This window comes from Chelmon rostratus, chromosome 8 (genome assembly GCF_017976325.1).
Source record: "Chelmon rostratus isolate fCheRos1 chromosome 8, fCheRos1.pri, whole genome shotgun sequence".
In the NCBI taxonomy this organism is placed as follows: Eukaryota; Metazoa; Chordata; class Actinopteri; order Chaetodontiformes; family Chaetodontidae; genus Chelmon; species Chelmon rostratus.
This window is the reverse complement of record NC_055665.1, coordinates 21,959,156-21,974,387: the sequence shown is the minus strand read 5'-3', so window position 1 is coordinate 21,974,387 and position 15,232 is coordinate 21,959,156. Positions and strand designations below refer to the sequence as shown.

Genomic DNA, 15,232 nt, shown 5'->3' with positions numbered 1-15,232 from the left:
TTATAGTTTGTCCTTCATTCAGAAAAAGCGTGTGTGTGTGTGTTTGTGTGTCTTGTTGATAGTGAGGGGTTGAGAAAGAGTTTACCTAAGGCAAGGTGTGGTGTGGTTGGTAATCTCCCCATTCTCCACATCCTGGGACCTGCTGTGCATGCTACAGAAAAGTACTCCGGGTGTGTATCGAATTAACTAATGCAGGAAGCACAGTGTGAGTGGGGTGTGTGTGTATGCTTGACTGCAGCAGCGAAGTGGATTCTAAGTGAAATATCTGGTTCAACGTGGCGTAAAGGAGCAAGCTTCTAGCTCCCCACCACCGCCCTGCCATATCCCCCTGAGTATGTGTGTCTTTGTGTGTGACAGCTCTCCTGGCAGTGCCATGCAAAGCCTGCCACCATCATCTTGAGCAGCAGCCGAGCTTAACATCACAGGGAAGCAGCACGCCGCTGCGTGCCTGTGTGTATGTGTGCGTAGTGCATACATGTCTATTAAACCTTCTTAGTTTATGTAACTCAAAATAGGCCTGTTTTTGAGTATTGCGAACATCTGTGTTTGCTACAAGTTTATTTTCTGCCAAATTGTGGCCAATGTATGAGACACTCCAGAAGCTTCTTTGGCAAGTAAGTGAGTTGAGTGGTTTTCACTGTTCAAAATCTAGTTGGGATAGACAGCCAAGGAAAGGCAATCATCAGTGCAGGACAGTGAGATGCAGTTGAAAGCTTAAGAAAAGCTTGTAAGTTTACCTTTGAGTTGAAATTGTTGTGGTCTCAAGTCAACAATGAACTGTCTTGCTTGGGCTGGATTGGTCTCCATACTAAATACAATTTTATTTGGAAAGCACATTATAAAAAGCAGCTGGTATTGCTGCAGTGTTGTGTATGTTCAAGTTAAAAAACAGATTAAACCCTTCTATTAAAATATTTGGTTTATTTGAGTCAGTCTGAAGTCTTGCAAAGTGCCAAACCATTAAACGTCTTATGAACAAACAAACAATAAAACCTTAAAATCAACTCTGGTTAATATTACGCACCAAAAAGGGGGCCAGTACAAATTAAATCTGGTCCCTCATTCATCTGGCACTGTGAAACCTAGCTTTAGCGTTCTGGATCAACTTCAGGCAAGCCAGGGACGAGTGATCGGAACAAGCACATATCTTCATTTTGATTGAGAGTGTGATACCTGTGAACCTGAAGTATATGATACCTTCAACTCATCAGACACCTTTGAAAGACTGTAGCGATCTTAAAAGATTATTCAATGTGAAGGAGTGAATTTTTTTTCCACAACTTTGAGCAGATGTGACAATTTGCTCACTGATTGAAAATGACAGATACCAATGTGATCATATGGGAGTGACTTGTTGAGGACATGTTGACCCACTGTGTTGTTCAGACACACAAGAACTGTGAAAGAAAAGTTGAGTTTTTTAAAGGTTCCCTTTGCTTTCTTGAATCCTTTATTACATGATTTGTTTTGTGATTATGTGTTCATTGGTTAGTTCTAGGTTTTCTTTCTTTGTCATGCTTGTGATTGCATTCTGCAAAAATAAATGGGCTTTCTCTCTTTCTTTAGATGACCCAACAGAAGCAGACCTGTGGTTGCTCAACAGCTGCACTGTGAAAAACCCTGCAGAAGACCACTTCAGAAACTCAATCAAGTACTGAAAAATGCAAAATACACACACAAACACTTCGTGCCCTATTTTTGATTTTATGTAGCCAGTCGGAAAGTGTAAGGTTTTTTATTGGAAATTGGACGGAACTTAAAAAGGCTGATTGAAATATCTTCAGCATATATTGTGGTGGAATAAATCTGAATGTTTCTGGACTTTCCACTGTAAGACCACAACGTGTATCAAGATGCACAACCCAGTTTGTAGTGGGTCTCATATGAGACGGAGTGATTCAAATTTAAAATGCTTGTCAGCCAACCATTAGGACAGCAAATAGGCTGCCAGAATGATTACATCTTTCATTTCAATGAGCAAATAAAGAACACAAGACAAAAGTGAGTTAGGTCCTAAAATACCATGAGTTATTTCAAAATTCTGTTTGTTTTTACCAATAACAAGCTAGCAGCAACATAGCCAGCATCGCCAAAAAGAAGTAATTATGATGCCTTTTTTATATTTATGCTGTTTTCATCCATGTTTAGCTAGACAACAACTATTTCCTTATTCATAAATGAGTGTTGTTTTTGTGTACGGGTGTTACATGTTTTTTTCAGCTTGTTGCCCCATGTCAGTGTCCACCTACTCATTCTCACTCAGAGAGAGAGGGACAGAGGAACACATATTTGCATAAACAGGGAAATTAAGATAGAAACTGTTTTGCATTTTGATTAATTTCCATCCATCAGGGTCGCACACACACCTGTTGGGTGTGTGCTTTTGTGATAGTGAGAGAAAGCAAGGGTGTAAATCACTGGGTGACTGTGTGCAAAAATCAGTATTTTGCTGTTGAAAACAATTTAAAGATCCACTTTAGATCAGAGCTCTGGATCTCCATGGACTGTGGGCACAAGATGCCACTGTTAACAGATACATTTTTAAACTTTCCACCCCTGTCCAAAGTGTGTTCCTATAAAATTTTAATCAGGATCTGTTAAAGTCATGAAAATCCAGGTAATCTACTTGAGCCTGTCTGTAGGGGGCATGTTAACACACTTCTACAATCCAACTGAACATAGTCAGAATCAAATCCAGAAACTGTGAGGTCTGTTTTTAGTAGAGCCTAAAAGGAGATTTATTCTAATATCTAAAGATACTGAAAGCAAATTAAATGTAGATCAACACTGATTAAGAGCAGTGTTGGTCGGCTTTGAATTTCCTGACTTCTCCAGAAAAAGCAAACAAACAAACAAACAAAGAAGTTCTGCATTATAAATTGCACCCCAAATAACAATTTTTTTTCAGTTCAGTGTTTTAGATCTGGAATGATGAGTTGATCAATCGATTAGCAGATTATGTGAGAAGAAAAGCACAAACATGGTTGCAGCTACACAAACATGAAGATTTGATTCTTTTCATTGTCTTATATGATGATGTTTGAGTTTGGTGAGTTGGTTGCACGGATCAAGCTTTTTGATAGCCCTTTTTTAGGACATTTTAAAGACAAAACAGAGGAAAGAGCGTTCAGTTCCGTGGTCACGGCTTGAAAACGTTTTGTGTACATTTGGTCACCTTCAGCAGCCCTCTTGTCTCAGTCGCCTCAGAGACAAGACAGCTGTCTGATATTACAAATTGTTGGCTTTTAGTTGGTTTGTTCGTACAGATGATTTGCATTGTTAAACTCAATGCAGAAAGCAGCAATTTATCACCTGTCACATTTCACATTTTGGATGTCTGAATCATCAGAATGGAGAAATTTAGAAGGCAATATTACAGTTTCATGGGTGAACAGTTTCACTTGGCCAAACTCGATCTGTGCAATCTTCCTGTCTTTCTGCTCCAGCCATCCCTGCTTGCTCGCTTTCTTTCACTCTTTCTGTCATGTCGATTTTTACGCAAAGAATTTTTCAATTGAAATGCACAAAATAATAACACACTTCAAGACTTTGAAATGCCTTCCTTGTTGATGCCAGAGTTTTTCTTTGACTGGAAATCACCCAGCTGTAATGCTAATGCAATTAATGCTCTATTCACTGGGAGGGACACACAGACACACAAGCACACGTGTGCGAGCACGCACGCACGCACACACACACACACACACAGGAGAAATGAAAAAGTTTTTTGCCTTTCATCACTTTCTGCTTGCGTGATGGAGACACAAAATGAGGGGGTACAGGATCAGAGAGAATCCAAATGCCCACTTAAGTCTCTCTTTTTTTCACACCTTCATTTTTCTTTGGCTTCTCTTCATATGATCGACAGAGAGGAAAAAAATGAGGGGAGGAGGCAGGCACACGGGCTGCCTCGCGCTCAGTCACACGCTGGCCGTTATGCCTGCGCCTCCTGGTACCACAAACGCATGCTTGTGCGCGCGCACGCTCACATACACACACTCGCACACACACATGCCTGGTCACAGAAGTAACAATCAGTGTCCTCGTAAATGAGTTGAGGGGTTTAAAATGGAAGCACAGGGGCTTTCAGCAGTCTTCTATCATGGTTTGGAGAGACGTAGTGAAAAGACGGTTTATTACTTCTGGAGAACTGGGGCTTCGTTGGCATCCATGCCAAGTACGTGGGATAAGGAGTTGTATTTGTGTGTATGTGTATGGGGGTTTGTCAGGTGGATGGATGCCCAGGCCTGCTTGTGAGAGAGTTGTGTGTGTAGTGATGGTGGTGGTGGGGGGAGGTGCTAGCACATGTGCATATGGAGTGTAGATGTTCTGTATGTGCATTAAAAAACCACCTAACAATATTGATTAGTCCTGCAGCTGAGAACTGAGGTTATTTTTCAGTCTGCACTGTGCATGTGCATATACGCATGCCATTTTTCTTCATGTGAGCACCCAGAACTAAACATACACAAGTTTTACATTGTTTTAGGTTAAATCTATGGTGAGCCCAGGCAGTTGTATATAGCTCAAGGACACTGAAGCCAGGTTCAAGATTTGAAGAGTTCAGGATAAACTTTTGTTGATGTAATCTGTGGTTATTAAAATTATATCAAATACCAGAACATTAATTTGTTTACTTCAGAATTCCTCTCTGTGGCATTGTATTGCTTCACCAAACTGTTGCCCTCGGCATTTTGAGAGAAAACTGGCTTGTATAGTTTTGTTCAGCGTGCAGGGGTGAGTTGACATGTGTGGGAGACGGGATTCCCTCCAGCTTTTTTTAGAGCGATGGCACACTCTGCCCTGCTGTTCACTTCTTCAGCCGGACTTCTACATCTGGAACTCACTCACGAGCATAAACTGCTAATAGACCAGCTACTGAATGCTAAAAAGTCAATTAGTATGAATATTTGGGTGTGCATGTGCATGTGTTTGAAATGCCGAAATCTATAGCATAATTCAGTGTCAGAGACCTCTTAAATCAATGAATGTGGAATGCATTAAAGAAACAGTTGCTCAACTGCATGTAATTAAACTTGTGTGTGTGTGTGTGTGTGTGTGTTTATGTGTGTTGAATTTCTCTGCTTGACTGTCTCGAGTAATTTGTATGATCAAGGGAATGTATGCTTAACGAATTAGAACCCAACTCAGTTCTGTACTTCTGTTTTCAAAATATGGCAATTCCCACATTATATTTACATTCATTTGAATATAATTTTGATATTCATGAACCAACCATAAGAAAGAAAAATCATTAATTTTAATTGAAAAGGGACACACAACAGAGAGAATTAAGTCTTGGAAGAAGTCCAAAGTGTATGTGCAGTGCTTACACTGTGTATTCATAACGCAAGTGTAGGCTGGGTGGTGAATATATATTGTGGCCCCTGGCTACAGGACAGGCTATTGTTGGCTCAGTGTTGTCTTTGCAGAAGTTGCTTTACAAATGGTAAGGCTGTTGATTGTAGACCACATGCTGCCAAAAGTGTACAGAATAACTGACCACAAGTTTGTTGCCATGTACAGGGCATAGAGGCCTACATGTCACATTTGCAAAAGATAACTGAAATAGATAAATAAGACTTTGTGTCTTAATTTATCTTGGTTGTGTATTAGTATTTTAATGATCCCCAAAGAACCCAGTTTATTTGTTTACTACTCAATTGCTATTATTTACATCTAATTTCACACGGACAAATGAGTACAAATGATTCTGTATAGTGTGAAGAGGTCACAGAAGACAAAATCAAATTGCAGAACATTTTGACTTTAAAATATTCGTTGCATTCAAAGCCTTTCAAAAGCCTCGAATACTATTTAATCGTAAAGACTTCAGTTTAATTTTAGAAATGTTAAAATGTGGTTCTCTAAAACAGTTTTTTTCGGAGAAATCAGTGCAAACAGCCATGCTCGTATGGCTCATATTATAGGTAATTTTCAAATCATTTCAGTGGATAAATTTGTGATTTTTTGGCAGCAGAGAAGTCTTAAGATCTGTACTATAACTCCTTGATATAACTTGCTAAGTTAATTTAAACACAAGATACTTGTGCTCAAAAAGAGGATTCATTCTCAGTGAAGAACCTTGGAGCTCTAATCTGCCTCTATACCTGCCAAAGAGCAGTGATTCCTAACACGTCTCTGGGGGTCATCAGGTGGAAACCTCCCTTCAACAGTGTTTCGCCTACTTAGTCCCACTACACCTCCAGGAGGTTAGGCAGTGAACTCCGGCGTCCCAGAGTCACCCCCCCTAGTGCCAGTTCACACTGCTCCTACACAATCCAAACAGCACCGCCACGTTCAACTGACCCAGAGATGCTCCAGGTAGTGGCCAGTACCGATGCTACCATTTAACTATTGCTAATGCTACTGCTAACCGCTAGGAAGAACAGAAGAAGACAATACAGTTCCGATGCTACCATTTAGCTAATGTTATGTGCTAACCGCTACCTGCTAAGAGGAACAGAAGAAGACAATAACGCTAGATTCACCTATACTGTTAATGTTAATTGCTAGCTACCAATACTAACTGCTAAGATACTATCATACTCTCACCGCTTTAGCTATTGTTAGCTGCTACAATGCTACCACAGGCCTAGATGCCACATGTAACTGCCGATTGCCACACTACCATCATCTACCCCTGCCTCTCACCAACTGCACCAAGAAAAAAGCGGGGTGGGAATACAAACCCTGGTTCGGGTAGGGGATAGAAAATAAAGAGGTAGAGTCAAAAGATGAAAGTAGGGATTGGATACAGACCCTTGTTCGGGTAGGGGGTGGAAAATTTAGAAGGTGCTGAAGGTGGAGGCCTAAACCACAGACTAGATTTAACAGCCTCTTCTAACTTTTCCTTCAAGAAGCAGCAAACCCTACCATTTCCTTCAAAAAGCAAACAGAGCAGGAAAACAAACCCTAACATTTCCTTCAAGAAGCAGACAAAACAGGAAAACAACCAAAAAGATCAAAAAACAAGCCAACTCTGTGTCTTACCACGCAAACTCACCTGAACAGGCCGCATGGTCCCAAAGAGAGACTCTAGCTGGCCACACCCCCACCTTATCTAAACTTCCTGGTTCTCTTCCTATTGGCAGAGCGAGAAGATGGGGCGGGGAAAGCAGAGCAGAGGAGAGGTGTCTTGTTCAGACTTTAACCTCTTCTCTTGCCGGGTTAGGCATGCATGTCCTCTGCCTGCCCCCCCACTGTCCCTATTTCACCCCCCAACTACTATTATTTCTCCTGATCCATATCCACTGACTAGACCTAGCAGCCTCATCTGACATCTCCCTCACTGTCTTTCTTAAATTTTGCCCATGCACTCCCAGCTCCCTCAACAGTGAAACAGCTGACCCTGCAACAAAACCTCTACACCCCACTTCAACCGGACAGACCCTGGTCTTCCATCCCCTCTGCTCAGATTCTGTCTTTAAATCTGCATACTTAGTCTTCTTCCTTTCATAAGCTGCCTCCACTGAATTTTCCCAAGGGACTGTTAACTCAATAAAATACACAGTCTTTTTACTCATGGACCATAAGACAATGTCTGGCCTCAGATTACTATAAACTATTTCCTGGGGCACAACTAGCTGTCCTCCCAAGTCGACCTGCATTTGCCAATCATCAGCCCCTACCAGGCAGCCACCTCCCTGCTTTCTCCCTGACTTAGCAGCTTTATTTTTCTCCCCCTCTCGAACAAACTGCACATCTAACCTCTCCTTTCTAGAACTTCCAGAATTCACCTGCTTCCTTCTCTCCTCAATGCCTGCGGCTAAGCTTCTCAGCACCTGATTATGCCGCCATGTATACCGGCCTTGTGATAAGCTAATTCTACAACCTGACAAAATGTGCTTTAAACTTGCTGTACCTGAGCAGAGTGGGCACGATTGATCGCCCTGTACCCAGAGACTTAGGTTCTGCGGGGTTGGCAACACATCGTATGTCGCCCCTATCAGAAATTTAATACGGCCTTCCTCCATATTCCACAGGTCCCTCCAACTAAGTTTCCTCTTCTCAACACCTTCCCAATTCAACCATTGTCCCTGTTTGGCTTGACCAACTGCTTTTGCCCCTCTTAACAACTCCTCCTGCCTACGCACCTGTTCCACTACAAGCTTTCTTTTCTCCTTTAGACCTGCTTTATTCCACACTGGTTTGCCTGGGCCAAGCCCCAAGCCTCCCCGGCCAAATTGAACATTTCCTACTATTTCTGCATGCCTAAGAGCTGCCTCTGCCTCCTGCACTGCTGCCCTTGGGTTCCATTTCCTCCCCCCAGAAGGATTCGGAACCACATTGCTAACTAACATGTCCTTACTCCCAGATAATAAAAGTTCTGTCCTAACCTTAGTGCATTTAAACTCCTCTGTTAGACTGGATACTGGCAGCTGAAGCATTCCTTTCCCATACAAAGCTACATTGCTTAAGCACCTGGGAGCACCCAACCATTTTCTAATATAAGAGCTAACTAGCCTTTCCATTCTCTCTGCTACAGATAATGGGACTTCATATACTGACATTGGCCACATTAACCTAGGATACAAGCCAAACTGCAAGCACCACAACCTCAGTTTTCCTGGGAGCCCTGATTTATCTATTCTCTCCAGCCCTTCTGCAACATCCTTTCTAAATTGCACAACCTGTTCAACATCATTCAGGTCCACATTGTACCACCGTCCTAGACTCTTAACTGCTTTCTCCCTAATTGTTGGGATTTCCTCACCATCTATAGCAAACTTTCTATCACTTACTTTCCCTCTGTATATTGAAATACTCCTTGACTTACTAGGCTTAATCTTCATACTAGCCCACTTGAGATTCTGATTGACTTTATCTAACAACCTCCTTGTACATGGCACTGTTGAAGTTAGCAGTGTCATATCATCCATATAAGCCCTAATTGGTGGAAGACGCATTCCATTCTGCCGTCTCTCTCCACCTACGACCCACTTGGAAGCCCTAATAATTACCTCCATAGCCATTGTGAAAGCTAGCGGGGACACTGTACATCCTGCCATAATACCAACCTCCAATCTTTGCCAGCCTGTTGTGAGCTCTGCGATACTTGCACACAGTCTGATGTCTTGGAAATATGCTTTCACCAAGTTAACAACTATCTCCGGCACTTTAAAGTAGTCAAAGGAACTCCAAATAAGGTTATGTGGCACTGACCCAAACGCATTAGCCAGATCTAAAAATACAACATTCAAGTCTCTTTTCTCCCTCTTAGCTGTCTGAATCTGATGCCAAATCATGCTAGTATGCTCTAAGCATCCCGCAAATCCTGGTATCCCTGCTTTTTGCACTGTCGTATCTATCATACCATTCCTTTCTAAGTATTTAGCCAGCCTCTGTGCTACGATACTAAAGAAAATCTTTCCCTCAACATTTAGGAGAGAAATCATCCGAAACTGGCTAAGGTCCGATGACTCCTTCTCCTTAGGGATGAAGACACCTCCTGCCCTGCGCCATGCTCTTGGAATACTTTGTTTCTCCCAAACTATTCTCAGGTATCTCCATAGTGTCCTTAAGATGCCAGGTGCACTCTTATAGACACGGTAGGGGACTCCATTAGGCCCTGGGGCCGAAGAAGCCTTTGCACGCCTAACCACCTCCACCACTTCTCTCCACCTAGGTGGGCTCACATCCATCTCCTGCTCCACTTCCCCTAATGGTGGCATGTCAGGTGGAAGACCTATGTTCCTATTCTCCTTTGAATCTGAATACGTCGACTTCAAATACTGTTCAATCTCTGATTTCGTTGCCTTAAGTTGCCCTCCTTTTTCTTGATTAAACAAGCCTTTCACAAAATTAAAGGGGTTCCTAAAAAATGCTGACCTTGCACGTTCCTTCTTCTTTCTCTTCTCCCTAAGGTGTTCTGCCCTTCTGAGTACTGCTAACCTGCTTCTCAGTTCCTCCTGCAACACCTTAATTCCCTCCCTTTCTTCTTCTGTCGCCTTCCTCCACTGCTTTCTTAACTGCCTCCTTTCCTTTACTAACTTCTCTATTTCTCTTTGCCGCCTAGACTTGCCGACCTGCACCCTCTCGCCTTTCCTTTTGACAAGCACCCCAAATCTCTCTCGACCATAGGAGTAGATCACATCTCCAATTTTATCCAATTTCTCCACTACATCTCCTCTAAGCCTGCTTAATATGACTGATAAATCTCTATCAACTGCCTCCCACTCTTTGCTATCATTAGCCCTCGGCCACTTAACTCTAGCTTTCTGCTCCATGCTTCTCTCCTTGGCTGGCCTGTTGCCCTCAACACCAACTGCATCCCCTCTCCGTACCTCCTCCTCTCCAGGGATAGTGTTACTGATATCCTGCGAACTGTGGTTTTCTACCTGTCGCTGGACTTCATCCGACTGATTCGACTGACTTCTCAAGAAATACTGGTCGATGCGGCCACTCTGCCCTTCCACCGCTAAACACTTCCTCCTTCCCTGATGAGTTCTAAGGCCTCGGATTGATGTTAAAGTAAGACACTGAGGGCCAGACTGTAAATTCGAATTTGATACCATATATTCACAGTGGAGTTGCAGATGATGAATATACATTATAGCCAAAGGCTGCATGTGTTGATTAGAGGGATGTCTACTGACATTAGGCAAGTGATTTTATGTCACTGGTTTTTGACCTCACATTTACTAGAGGCAAAGGTCATGCTCGGCAAATAAAATCATTAAAGTGAAAATCCACCCTGAAACAAAATTTACATATGTTATTCCACAACCGTAATTTTTCAACCTGTGTCTGAGAGCATTAAAATCTCTTTCCAAAACCTGCAATCCAGAGAGATGAAGCTGCAATCTGTCAGATGTCAAATCGTTCAAATACCAAAACCTGAGCTGCTCCATTTATAACAGATCAGAGACTGACCTCGGAGGACCGTGAACACTGCTCACCCACACAAGCACATAAATATATGTTAGTCTAGTTTGTTCTTCCAAGAATCCATCAATGTCTTATGGCTTTGTGGTCAAGTGGCGTGTTTTCTTTCTACAGAGCTTAATCATGGAGCTAGATTCTGGCCTCACAGCATGTTGTTTTAATTCAACTGACACACCGAAAGTGGCTGACATTAAGGCCAGAAATGTTTCCTTTTCATCAAGACATGACAGCGAGGTATAAACAAACTGAAATCTGCAGTGACCTTTAGAGTTGTTTACTAAGGGCAGTTGTTTTATGTCTGTGTTCACCCAGTCCAGCAGACACACAGGCATGGATTTGTAGCCGGCTGGCCACGCACGCACGCACACACACACACACACACACACACACAGCTTGCTGCCTGGGGCTGGTTTTGGTACAACCCAGGGATTGGTATTTAATCTGTCAGTTCTGCAGGGCATTAGCCTACATTTTGGGGTACACACAAACACAAAAATAGTCAGAGAGAGGAACAGACTGACAGACGAAGAGGGGAAAACAGACATAGACAGAGAGGGGAGGTAAAGAGGGTGTAGCCGAGTGGAGGTGTCCTGTGTCCTGATGTGCTGGTCTCAGTGAGCGCAGGGCTGCATGAGAGCCACATTAATGCCAGGGCTGGCCTGTACGTGACCCGGCTTTAGGTCTTCATCCGCATAGTTAGACTGTCCTCTGCCTTTCTGCGCTCTGCTGCCAAAGATGGTGTTTTCTCTAGTCAGGTGGGAGGGGATGAGGGTCTGTTATGTTTTCCCTTTAAATGGGCCATTCTGTCTGCTTTCTGCACTGCTCTGTTCTCCTTTTGTTAAATTTGATTAGATTTTTTGTTTTGATTTATTTCATGATATAGCATACCAGCACAGCAACATAATGGTTTTCACAGTGACACAACAAATGGTACTCCTCTACATTTCACAGTAGATTCCACTGCTGTGGAGATTAAACAGCATGAACAGGGTAAACGCTCTAGGTTCTGAAGGTTCTACCGTATTCTACTCTGGCTTGTTCTACTCTATTCTGTTCTCGTGATGGTAAGGTAAATGCCTTAAGGTTGAATAAGTATGAAGTGTATGGTCCAAACAAGCATACTTTTCCATTGTTGTCATCAATACAATCATGTCAGATATGTGATTTATTCATTCTAGAGACCCTGACCCTGAGACCTTGAGGGCTCTGTGCTCCTTACAGATGTACAGTAGCTATTACAGAAGTACTGCTGTGTACTGTATGCAACAATGTCGTTCCCTGTCTCAATCTACGGCGTGTTTGTTGCTGACAATGTTGTAGTGAACATTATCTGTGTTAAATCCTGTTAATTGAACAGCATTAAACAACATTTGAATGTGTTGGCTCCATTAGTTGCTCAATGGAGCCAACACATTTATCAAGATAATTCACCTTACCACAGTGCCGAAAGTTGTCTGTTATTCCCCCTTTATCCAAGGTAGCGCCAGCCTTTATCTAACTCACATTAGCTTGAACCTGTTACCAGGCTTTTTAGTACTAGTGAGGTCAGTATCTAGCATTCCAGACCCAACAGACATATCCTTTTAAAATAATTTACCTGCTGCCAGGCTCGATTTTTGTACTTTTGTCTCAGCTTAACCTAAGACATTCAGTTACAACAACAAACAGTCAGACCCAATTTTGTGCAAGGCACGCTGAAAGTGAAGTAACAGTCTTACCTTTTTTTTAAGCTTGTTTATCAGAAAAGGTGATAGGCAAAGCAGGCTTCAGAAGGGATGAATGTAATGTGATGAAAGGCTAATAATGTTTAAATCCCCGTTCCTAACGGACTTGACTTTTATCAGCTTCTGTCGGCTTTAAAAGACCAATTATTTTGTCCTCTCATTTACAGAGCAGGTGAAAAGTATTTTATTCGGCTCTAGTAATGGAATGTGAAGTCAGAGGTTGTTAAGCTATTATCTGATCACCATTGGGACAGAACATTAATATGGACATGACATATAACAATAGTAGTAGTAGTAATAGTACAGGGGGATCTTTGTTCTGTCTGAACAAGCCATTAAAATTCTGTCGGGAGGCAAGTGCAATTTCACTTAATCTTAAAATGCTCAGAATTATTTACAGTAAGTAAAGTAAAATTAATATATGCACAAGGCAAACATATTGTTAAATGAAAGGCTACATATGATTAAATGAAAGGTTCTGTGTCCAAATGTTTTGCTGTTCTTTCTGTCATTTTTAAAAAAAGCTATCCTGATAAGTTAAATCCACGCCCTCCATGGCTTGTGATTGTGACTTGAGCAGCCCAACGCCAGGCCAAGAGAAGGCGATGACGAGTGCTCGGGATGTCAGTTATGTTAATATGTCAGGTGCTGTATATTTTCACATCTTGCTCTAGAATTGTCTTCACTTAAATATGTCAGACTTCAATAGATTTTCCAGGTAAAAAAAAAAAAAGACCACATAATGGAAACCGTGCTCCCAGTCAACATTAATGAAGTGACAGGTAGTTGTGATGTAGCTTTTGTTTGTGAGAGCTGTCCTGCTTTGGAGGGTCAGAGCTAGCTTGTTTGCCCTGACTAGCTTGACTTCTCCTCAAAATGTTTTCAATATGTTTCGTCATAGTGGCTGTTGATGGTATAACATGCTCGGGCTTGAGGTACCAAACTAGCTCTCTGAATCCCTCGACCTCTACCACACTGATTGGCAGCATATGGGTCTCAATCATATTGCACACCAGTTGGGTGTGTGTGCATGCAGATTAGCCTACAGACCGACGTGAGTAACGAGTGGATAATATTCTCAGTGGTTAACTGATTAATGGTTTAGCATTGACATCTCAAGTGTGTGAACATGTTTTGTGTGACTGTGTTCAGCTAGAAACAATACACACTTGTTGAAAAGTTGAGATGCTATTAGTTAAGGCCAGCCATCTGACTGCACACTATTTTTAAATATGCCTTGAAGAAAGGCACGCGCGCACACACACACACACTCATGCAAACTGGACATTTATTGCCTTTAGATGCAGTCAGAGGGTGCCAGTGATGGATTATTAAAGGACCAGCAGACCTCCAGTCTAGTGCAAGATCTGTTCTTGTGATTTCAGACAGGCCAAAGTCGTAACATCTTAAGGTTTCATCGGTTCATAAATTTAGCGATATATTCCATTCTAAACCACATGCATGTGCATTTGTGCACGTACGTGTGCGCGCGTGTTGCTGAATTCTCCTCACAAACAACCTGTCACATCTGCTCTACAAAGTGGGTTTGAATGCAGGGCTCAGCACAGTATGGGGCTCTGGTATCCAGCTCTGAGTGTGTGTCCATGTATGTGTGCAACTGTGTATATGTGGCTAAAATGCAGGCCTGCTCACAGTATGGGGCTAAAGGCTTGAGCCAACAACCTTTACCACCATCCAGCTGAATCGTATTAAACATGCCTGTACTCTGGCTTCTGTCATGATTCTGTTCCTACATACCTTTATTCTCCCCACAAATGAAATTAGCTGCCTATAAGTAAAGGGCTTTCTATTTATATTCATTTATGAATGTGGTAGACATTTATGAATCTGTGATAGGTTTGCCTTTTCTCTCTGAAATACAGCCCATTTTACATTTCAAACTGATATGTACACTGTGAAGAATCTTAAGCCTCTTAATTAAGAAAAGTTTAAGCAAAACAAACTTATATTCTTCAGTTTCCTTGTTTTGTTGTTTTACTCAAGGGATATGTATGGGTCAGTGGTCCCTAAAATAAATGGCTGGCATAGTCACATTGTTGCTGTCCTGATAAGATGTTCCGTTCCTAAACAGCAATCATAAACAGCTCCTGCCTTTCATCCGTTCAGACGGCTGGGCTCTTAAGGCACCCCACCGCGCTCCAGCCTTTTCGCTGATCCCCGATTGTGGATTTAAGCCGTAAGAGGCCAAGTTAATATAGGATTGAAGATAAAGGGGGGATCTTTCACCCTAGTTTGTTGCAAGTAACTGGGTTTCCATAGTTGAATATCAAGTTAAAGTCTACATTTTGCAAAGGGATTGAGTTGGAGTTTGGTTGAGGGACTTTAAAATATTCTTATCCATATCGAAGGACTCAGCGATCATGTTGGCCATTTTAACTTCTATAGGAATGTGATTGAGATAAGGGTAAAAAAGAAGGAAATAATATATGGTAAGGAAAAGTAGGAAAGTCAGGTCATCACCTTATAAATTATACTAAAGTGGTGTGTCTACTTTAGTCATTTAAAGAGTGGGGAAAAATGTCTTAAATCTCATGGCACAATCAAGTAAATCAGATTAAAATTAAAGCCAAATTGTAGGGCCATATGTTTTCTCTCATGGT

The 15,232-nt window shown here is 42.0% G+C and overlaps 1 protein-coding gene across 1 annotated transcript in view; it reads left to right on the top strand.

The window, feature by feature from the left end:
• The window catches only part of cdkal1 (CDK5 regulatory subunit associated protein 1-like 1), a 241,300-nt gene that overhangs the window by 38,205 nt on the left and 187,863 nt on the right, over nucleotides 1-15,232 (top strand). Inside the window, exon 4 of the mRNA XM_041942774.1 lies at nucleotides 1,567-1,651. Coding sequence (XP_041798708.1) covers nucleotides 1,567-1,651 — 85 coding nt within the window. The remainder of the gene's footprint in view (nucleotides 1-1,566; nucleotides 1,652-15,232) is intronic.